The sequence below is a fragment of the Teleopsis dalmanni genome, chromosome 1 (assembly GCF_002237135.1).
Source record: "Teleopsis dalmanni isolate 2A chromosome 1, ASM223713v2, whole genome shotgun sequence".
NCBI lineage: Eukaryota > Metazoa > Arthropoda > Insecta > Diptera > Diopsidae > Teleopsis > Teleopsis dalmanni.
In genome coordinates this window covers 206,365,729-206,376,312 of record NC_051846.1, presented here as the reverse complement: position 1 = coordinate 206,376,312, position 10,584 = coordinate 206,365,729, and the positions used below count along the sequence as shown (strand labels likewise).

General features: G+C 28.1%; 1 protein-coding gene across 11 annotated transcripts in view; it reads left to right on the top strand.

Moving 5' to 3' along the window:
• The first annotated feature begins 5,387 nt into the window (after positions 1-5,387).
• The window catches only part of LOC119671536 (MAP kinase-activating death domain protein), a 30,996-nt gene continuing 25,799 nt past the window's right edge, over positions 5,388-10,584 (top strand). For 3 of the 11 annotated variants that reach the window (XM_038082221.1, XM_038082225.1, XM_038082224.1), the window contains exons 1-6: positions 5,388-5,561; positions 5,729-6,093; positions 6,237-6,581; positions 6,645-6,789; positions 6,865-7,226; positions 7,855-7,981. In XM_038082221.1, coding sequence (XP_037938149.1) covers positions 5,439-5,561; positions 5,729-6,093; positions 6,237-6,581; positions 6,645-6,789; positions 6,865-7,226; positions 7,855-7,981 — 1,467 coding nt within the window. In that variant the 5' untranslated portion in view covers positions 5,388-5,438. Of the gene's footprint in view, positions 5,562-5,728; positions 6,094-6,187; positions 6,582-6,644; positions 6,790-6,864; positions 7,227-7,854; positions 7,982-8,697; positions 8,731-10,584 lie in introns of those variants that run through there. The other 8 variants (XM_038082217.1, XM_038082215.1, XM_038082214.1 and 5 more) reach the window with 5 other exon arrangements.

Sequence of the window (10,584 nt, the reverse complement as noted above, 5' to 3'; positions counted from 1 at the left end):
CTAATTTAATAATACCTTTTGTACACCGAAGCGTATGATGAACATAAATCAGACATTTTACAAACTTTGGAACATAATTAGTTTAAGAAAACTTTTTTCTTTAAAGGATATGTGTGCGCACATATATATATGTATATATATATACATACGTATGTATACATAAAAATTTTACTTAGTCATATTTAATGAAATATTTTTGATATTTTAAACATTATTTGTTGATTCCAGAAAGAAAGAATGTATAAGAAACATTAGCAATATTAAAAAATTGATAAGAAATTAAAGAAAATTCACACGTCAGTATAGAAAAAATAATTCAGTGCAAATATTTTTTGATTTTACAATATTTCGTGTATATTAAGAAATAAACTAATATTTTATAATAAATTATACCATATGGTTGAAATGATTACAAGATTTTTAATATAACGTACAATCAATATAGCATAAATATATAAAATATATGTGCTAAGAGATCTTAGAATAGATCCGGTCAAAAAATGCATAAGGGACAGAGCCCTAAAACCGATAGGTTGCACTATCTAATCACAGAGTAATCATTAACCGCACGGGGCGCTACGCAAATCTTAGATCAGTCATTGAATAATCACGAAACTTATGAAGAATACACAAATTAATTAGTGAGATGGGTGGGACTCTACAGATGCAGTAACTCGAAAAAAGCTCAACATAATAATAATAAATAAGGGAAAAATCAAAATAATTTATTGCCAGCTAAACGGTCATACTAATCTTAAAGTCTGGCAAAATTTATTTGGATATACTAAGCAACTGTCTATTTCCCCTTAACGAATCGAGAGAAAGAAACCGCGTTACTTTATGGTAGGTTATAAAGCGTCAAAACCACAAGGGTAATATTTATCATTACCCTTGTAGCTTTACTAAATGAGTAGTCCAATTTCTAGTTATTATAAGTAAGATATTCTGTGCTTTTACTAAGCATCCATTTAGAGAAAAACTCAGGTACTTCAGAAAATTAGAAATTAAGACCCTAAAAAACTAAAAGATTCATTAACTAGTTCAAATCAGTCTAATCCAGACTACTTGCACTGAAAAGAGTCTTTTAACTTCTTTTTAAAGTTAATTAGAAAAGACTAATATTAAATATTAATGTAAGCTTTGTTTTGAATTGTCAGATTATTTTGTATTTTATAAAACTTACAATCATAAATAATGAAATAATTATTTTCTGTGACTTCAATCATTTTGTGATTTCATTTGTTCCACTCCAGAGTTTTATTTCAATTGGTAATGACTTCTGTTGAAATTAATTCAAGTACATCTAAAATGTCCTTCATCAACTGCGATCTGTTTCTGTTGTCCATTAAATAAAAACATTTAATTGTGTTTATATTTTAATGCAGAAAAAGTGTATTGTTTCAAGAACAAATGCTTTTTAATTGCTTGCTTCTTCCATCAATCAACTTTAATAAAGTATTCCTTACACATTTTGCCTAATGAACCAGTGTTTCTGGCAACTGTGCTTCGGTTTCATTTCATCCTTGATGTGTTGTTTACAAATGCTTGGCTTTAACAGAGCATTTCAAACTTTTGCTGGCATTATTGGATTTATTCTTTCTGCTTATCCTCTTTTGTTAACGATGGAAAACTTGCTCCTGGCAGCCATATTGGTTTTGTTCTTATTCTCTGAACGTGTCCTTGTGCGAAATGCGAAATAAAATGCAAAAACTTTCGCTTGCAGTTTAATTGAACAAGTTAAAATTTACTTTGATTACAGAAAACTTAGAAAGTGTTTTATTTAAACGTTTTTTAATGACGCCATTAAAAATATTTAATAAAACTTTATACATTGTATATACCTATTTATGATAAAGAAGATATTGTGTCGATGTAAATAAAGAAATTAATTTACAACTTTTTATTGCTCAGATAAACAATAACTTATCTTTAAATGTAACTTCATATCATCATTCATAATTTTTGTACTTTTATTCAAATATTAATGTCTACAGTTGTATTTGTTGCTATATATTTATAAAATCTTGCTTCAAATGTCTTCCTCTTTATTACTGCTTCTGTCCGCAGGGGTCAGGTATGACTTTTTGTAAGAATAACTGTGTGAATACCTAAACAAGTACTATCAATTCAGTAAAATTTAAATTCACAATCATAACTGTATCCTTTACCTTTACCTCTTATGATCTTCCGACGATACAATCTGATCAATATTACTTCAAAGAGTCTATATACGTCTAGTTATTATATTCTCCTCCATAAAAATCAAATTGTCACAATGAAAAAATAATAATATACGAGTGTGTTTTTGAAACTATATCACTTACAAATAATTATAATTCAAGTACACAATCATAACTGTATCCTTTATCTTCACCTCTAACGATCTTCCAACGAAGCATTCTGATCAATATCGCATCAAACTTATTAAAGTCTATTTATTATATTCTTCCCCATAAAAATCAAATTGTCACCATGTAAAAAAAATAAAATACAAGTATGATGTTCGAAACTATACCACTTACAAATAATTATAATTCAAGTACACAATTATAACTGTATCCTTTATCTTCACCTCTAACGATCTACCAACGAAGCTTTCTGATCAATATCGCATCAAATTTATTAAAGTCTAGTTATTATATTCTTCACCATAAAAATCAAATTGTCACCATGTAAAAAAAATGAAATACAAGTATGATGTTCGGAACTATATCACTTACAAATAATTATAATTCAAGTACACAATCATAATTACATCCTTTATCTTCACTTCTAACGATCTTCCAATGAAGCATTCTGATCAATATCGCATCAAACTTATTAAAGTCTAGTTATTATATTCTCCTCCATAAAAATCAAATTGTCACAATGAAAAAATAATAATATACGAGTGTAATTTTTGGAACTATCTCGCCGACAAATAATTATAATTCATGATCAAAAAGCAAAACAAGTCTAAGATTTCTCCACCTTTTTTATAAAAAGATTTATTAGAACATTCTGCGAACATTTTACCATTTGAGTTAAATTAGTATTTTTTCTAGGCTTAGAAGTTTATTTACCCAGAAAATACACTGAGCAAAGGGACAATTCAATATGCAGTTCGTACAATTTAGCTATCTATAGCTACCACAATCTTTGACTTGTAGTACTGATCTACAAGAACTTTCTTTATCTTAATTTTTACAATCTCTTATGTACTGCATAGATTCAATTAAAATTTATTTAAATGTAATTCTTAAGAATATGTGGTTAATTTTTATTATTTTTTCGCGACTTAAGTAATATGTTTTATTCAGAAATTCTGTCAACTTTCTGTCACTACGACCATGACTTCTAGCGGATTCTAACTGTACAAAAGACATCTGTACTTCGAATGAAGTCAAAATGTCAGCTGTTACGAACATCCTAACATCAGTTGGATATAGGCTTTTCCAGTTTAATTATCTTATCCTTGTCCCGATGTAAGCCAGACAGTCATAGTGAATGTGACTAGAAATCTCATTTGCCTCCCAGCGGAGTCTGTCGACTCTGTTTCTTATTAAAAAGATGACGCAGTCCATGATGATCCGTAAAATAACCTACAAACTTCCTCAGCGCTAAAAGCTTAAACATAAATATTATACACTTTTTTTTGTATTCATTAATATGCAGAGTTTATTCTATTATTGTCTTTGTGGTACTCATGAAATTACATAAATATTATCTATTATCTTAAAGCAGATCCTTTTGAAATTTAAAGTGGTTTACTTTGTCATTGAAACATGTTTATTATTTATGCTCTGTTAAAAAAAAATAATCGCGTATTATTTCATAATAGGATTTTATTTAATTTTCTAATAATTTAGCAGCTAAGTAACATCAAAGTGAAATAATATTTTGTGACAATTTTCTAAGCTTCTATAAAATTAAGCAAGGTGTCGTCCTTTTTTTTTTGTTTTAGTTGCGTTACAAAAACGTAGTTACAGTTAATTATCTAAAAGCATTTCTGATTTAATTAATTTTATTTGACTTTAGTATTTATCTTTATAAAGATTAAAAGAAAAGTTTTGTATTGAAGTTCTGTATATGCCATGTTGACATTTTCGTCCTTAATTTGGAATTTAACTTAAATTTCATTTCCCTTACAACTGCCAAATGTAAACAAAAATATGTTGTCCTGGCAAATTAAGTAAAACAACTTTTGCTTTATTCCATGCATGTTAATTTACTGAAATGAATATATTTCAGAGATATTCGTAAAAGTCCTTTACGACAACATCTGCGTACAGTACAGATGCAAACATTAATGTAATTACAGGCTTCCGGCCAACTCACGGATAAATTTTGTTTATATTTTCTCTTCACAAAAAAGACAGAAATATGTTTTCGATTTCAGTCGAATGCAAATATTTTAACTTAATAACAAAATTTACTGGAAATGCAATCAATCTGAATTAACTTTATGATTTTAAGAATTGCGTTGTTTTAATAATAAATTAAAGGAAAATATTCTTATATTCTGTGATGTTATTAAACAATATGCTTTTTTCTTTTGATATTGAAATGCAGCAAGGAAATTGGAGATGATGGATTGGAGGTCATAATCGGTTTACAATTTCGTAATTTTGTCAAATTCCTTTCTGATATAAATCGATTAATAATAGAATTTGGGAATTTTTGTGAAACTAAATGCAATTGCATAAAAATCTCTTTACTCACTTGAGCATAAGCACAAGATTCTTTGCTGCAAATATAAGTCGCAGTTTCAGAATTTTGTAACATTTTTATTTATTTATAATGGGTCACGTACGCCACTACGCTCAGTCACAACCAAAAGACTGGAAGAAGAACACAGTGGGCCATCTGTCAATACAAAATTTTAAGCAGGAACATTGTACTAACTAGTTTGTTCTAATATAACTTTATAAACTTTTAAGTGAAGTTATAGCAAACTTTTTTCTCTAACTTTCCCTAATCAAAAGTGAGGTAGTAATGGAAAGAGAAAATGGTTTATCAGGCCATTGCACAAGTTTTTCGAGTGTGGCACGATAATGGAAAATGGTGCTATACTACAGTACCACTATTCGTATATCACTAAATCATAACAAGAATTGATACAAAATTATAAACAAAGATTATTTTGCTCTACTTAGTCAGTTTGTTAGTTTATTTACCTAAGACTCTGTGAAGTATAGAATACAAAGAGATTCAAAGAAAAATTTCTCAAAAAAAGAAATAGTCAAAATAAGAAACTAAATTCAAACTAAAATATCATTACATATTTAAGTGATTCTACATAACCAATTTAATTATAACTTATATATTTTCCATTTTTATTTTTAATAATTAATTTTAATATTAAAATTTTTTTTATATTTGCAGCATTACCTAAACCAATTGAAGTACATGCATCTTTAAGTTAAGGAATAAAACATAAAAAATAATAATTTTTGAATATGTCAGACCAGCAGAAGCAATCATTATGTCCACGTTTAGTGGATTATATGGCGATAGTTGGAGCTAGAACAACACCGCCCATACCGAAGGGTATGCAAAATAACAAAACACCACCTGTGCAGGTAAACAAATTAAAATACAAATAAATTTTTTATATTAGTAGTTATGTTATATATGTGTTTATAATATATGAGTACATATATATAGCGTTATATTAATGTATATGTTAAATACGTATATTTAAAACATTGTTTTTATAAATATCATTTCATCATATCGCTCTCTTTAGATACCAGAATTACTACGTCGTTATCCGCCTTCCGATCATGCAGATTTTCCATTACCATTAGATATGGTATATTTTTGTCAACCTGAAGGTTGTACAAGTGTTGGTCCTAGACGTACAGGCTCAGCCATACGCGACATGACATCTTTTGTATTTGCACTCACCGATAAAGATTCTGGCAAAACACGCTATGGCATTTGTGTTAACTTCTATCGTCCAATTGAAAAGCATTCTTCAAGCACAGAGCGCAGTGGCAGTCATGGTAATGTGGGTTTAACACAAAGTGCACGTGGTCGACGTAGTTCTGCGTTTCGCCGCGAATCCTGGCGTAAAAGTATGGAGCGTAGCTCTGATTCAGCTTTTAGTAGGCAAGTTAAAGCGATTATTATATATGATTTAATATATTTTTTGCTTTTGCTCTTCATCTTATAAGTAAACTTTTTTGTTGCCAATTAAGTTATTAAAGATAAAATAATTTTTGTAATAGTTACGGCCTCTTAACTTCTTCTAGCGACTACAGAAGTAACGTCGCACCAAGTGATTCAGACCGTGAAATGACTTCTCGACGTGATTCAGATCAAATGCATCATGCTATGCATACACCACAAGTACCTAAGTTAGGTTTAATGGCACCATCTGCTGATTCCGAATCTGGTGGCAGCCATTCTCCCTCACCTCGCGCTTCACGTAAACGCACAAAACTACGAAATCAATCACTTACATCATTATGCATCATATCGCATCATCCGTTCTTTACAACATTTCGCGAGTGTCTTTTTATATTGAAAAAATTGATTGATGCTTGCAATGAGTCATCATCACCCAAACGAGTAGGTGCATCACAAAAAGTAAATAGGTAAGCACTAAAAAATAAGTATTGAATTTGTTAAATAAATCATCCAAGAAAAAATTTTTATAGAGATAATGTTTGGACTGTTTTAACTGGACACGCTAACGATACTACACCATCCACAATAGTTTTGCACGATGTGCGAGAAATTGAAACATGGATATTACGTTTGTTGTCTACCCCTGTACCTGTGCCTGGTTCCACAAGAGTTGAGGTGCTTTTCCTTTAATTTCTTGCCAACTTAACGTATTATTTTTTCTTTCATATTTAATTCATTGCTCTTTAACAGGTTGAAGTACTTTCACCTACAGTACATGAACCTCTGCTCTTTGCCTTGCCTGATCACACACGTTTTTCCTTGGTTGATTTTCCTTTGCATTTACCACTGGAGTTACTAGGTGTTGAAACTTGTCTGAAGGTGTGGACACTTATAATGTTGGAAAATAAAGTTCTTTTTCAATCGCGAGACTATAATGCGCTCTCCATGTCAGTAATGGCATTCGTTACTATGCTATATCCATTGGAGTATATGTTTCCGGTCATACCGTTATTGCCGACATGTTTGAGCTGCGCAGAACAATTGTTGCTAGCACCAACACCGTTTGTTATAGGTGTGCCAGCAACATTTTTAATGTACAAAAAGAATTTCCGGTGAGTATGATGACAAGTTTTATGATTATTTTCAAAAACAGTTATAGTTAGTATTATATTTATGTCATTAATTATTATGGATTTTAAGGAAGTTTTGTTAATGCCTCATCAGCTAAATCCTTCGCTTTTATGTACAGGGAAATATTTTTTATGTGTAGATATAATTCGAAATTTAAATTATTTTTTTACATATAAAATATATATATTTGGTATTAATACTGTAATAGTTAAGAGATTTATACTCTTCTTTTTGGCTTGATTCAAATTCTGAACTATTCTTCATGACTATAGGTATTCATAACAACATTAACTTTATACTTAGCAAGTATAGCGTTGGTTAGGGTAGCTATGAAACGTAAATCTATGCTTTAATTTTGACAGGGTTTGAATTCAAGCTTTGGTACTTGCTGTCTTAAAAGTATATTGTAATAATTGTACCTAAAAAATATTTCTTAAGACCGCTAATTGTGGCTATTTGGCTGTATGGCTAGAAAAAAATTCAATTGATTGAAAATTCAGTTTTCCTATTAATTATTATTTCAAAAACAGGTTTTTCAATACCGTTATATACTGTTGTACATATATTACTTGTTATAAGTAATTAATATATGTCTTATATTCCCTACAGTTTACCTGACGACATTTGGCTAGTTGATTTAGACTCAACAAAATTAACACCACCAACAGGTGGATATGAAGAAATTCCACCTTTACCTGAACCGGAGGGTACAATACTCAAGAATCATTTGAAACAAGTAAGCTTTCCTAAGTGTTAAAAATATATACATTTTTAAATTAAATGTAATTAAATATCGTGTTCATGACTTAATGCATATGCAGAAAAATATTTTATTCTAACATAAATTAACATTTAAAATATATACATATAACTTAAATTATTAATATTTGTTCAAATTAAATTGAAACGTATTTAAAATAACTATTCATAAGTATTGAATTTTATGTATTTTTATTTTTTATGTTATTAAATATATAAATGTTTGATGTTATACTCTAAAAAAAACTTTTAGCCGGAATTATAATACTCGAAATGTACATTAAACAATATTACTTAAATGTCATATAAAATGATTGCTCATTCAAAGCGCCTATATATATCTTAGTACATACTATACTTCTAATATATGGTATATATTTTGGTTATTTATCGTGAATATTCGTACTTTATACTATACTTTTAAATAATCATATCTAAGCTCATAGTAATCATTATCATATGAACTCTACAAAGTCGTTTAACAAGAAAAAATTGTACAAACTGCTTTACTAACCTCTTTTTATACAATTTACTAACTTTATTGAATTAATTTATATATTAAAATTATTATGCTATTTTTTTTTTAAACCACAAATTTTGCTACTTTTATTACTATTTTCTCTAAATTTCTTATAACTATTTTTGTAATTTCAATCTTATTATTTTGTTTAAAAACTTTTTTCATAAACACAGGCTATGCAACTTATGGATGAAGCTGGACTTGGTGTAAATATCATTTAATATATTTTTTTTGAAGAAACTTCTCTCAATCATATTAAAAAGTATTGTTTAGTTTGAGAGTTCTTGTTATTTAAATTGTTTTGCATGTTTTCAAAAATATTGCACCGATTTTAATAAATCTAAATGTGTGTTATATAAATATACTGTACACTTCGTAATTCAAGCAATAGGAAGGTTATGAATATATTATCCCTTACAAATTAGATGAAGTCTTAAATGTTAATTTTAGTATAGATAGAACAAACAATATTAAAATGAAACCAGTTACAGTGTGTGTAAGAATGAAGTATTTATTAATACCACCTAAATAAAGTTAGTGAGAATTATAAATCATTTATAATAAATTATAATAATAGTTTGAAGTATTGTTGTACATATTTATTAAAATTCAAATCTAGACGTAATCGCTTCTTTTTAAATTAAAATCTAAATGAAACAATTTGAATTAATTTGAATAAAATATAACCTATGTTGGTTCGGCACTATTTCATTATCAAAAAAGTTGTCATAGTGTCTTCCCGAATTTAGGAAAAAGAAACTAATGCGTAAAAAAAATAAATACGATAATCTCAAAGAATTTTTCTTAATTTTAAGAAATCAGATATGTGATGTATTCAGCATAATATGAACTTTGACACCTTTGCATATTATACATAGTCACATATAGAAGCTATTTAGTTCGGAATGTTAATGTCAATTTAATGTATTCTCATTTTATTTCTGCGCAACTCAATTTTAATTCTGTTTTCAAAATAAAGAAGATAATACTAAAAAAATCTATTGTTATTGTAGTTTCACCAATAACAAAGAGATGGAGCTCTGCATACCTAATGAACAGCCTGGTAAATTTATGACAATATTTGATCAAGAAGAGAAGTTATCATAACTTGCATAACACTGACGAGATTGATATTTGTCTCGAATTTGTTAAATACTTCGTAAATTAAAAATAAATTGAATCATCTAATACACTTTTTTAGTGAAAATAATGATACTTTTGAGTTCCATTTGATCTAATGTAAGTAATGGAAGGATATCTAGTCTTAGATGAAGTTATAAAAAACTATGGAAAATAAGCATAGGAATATAGAAATTATTTTGTAATATATTACATTCATAATGTAATGTGCATTAATCAAAGATGTGAATGTTAAGTTCTATGAAAGATCTACCAGAGTGTTAGGGATATTAGGGAAGAATATGCATAATACTAAAATTATAAGTAATAAATGGAATGCTGTTACTTTTTAATATTTAGTTACTTTTTAACTTTGATTTTGAAACAAAAACAACATAACTTTAAAACAATTCAATATCCGTACATAATTAAACACATTCATTGTACGAAATGACAACTTTTCTATCAATATAACATTCTTCATATCACTTCATATTCGAATATATCCATAAAAATTATAGGTAACATTCGTATTAGTCAATTCAAGAAAGTTTCCATTTCCTCAGATTTTTCAATAAATAATAAAATAAAAATTTATTGTCATGTTTGTCATAATGATTTTATAAAATAAAAGAACTTCACCGAATTCGGATCCGATTCGTTTAAAAACGAGATACGAAAACGACATTCTGAAAATCAAATACTGTTCTTAATTGATAAGTGCTGTAAAATTTCTTTAATATACTTGATCTATTTGTATATTGTAAAATAAATAATACTTTAGAAAATCTTTCTGTAGTTCATTTTTATTCCATATCATAATGTTAATGTTATTTTTCAGTATTTTATTTTGTCGCATGTAAACTAACATTGTAAACAAAACATAAATCATACTTTTGTCATCTCATATCCTTCTAGTATTAAGTTAATCGTTTAATATT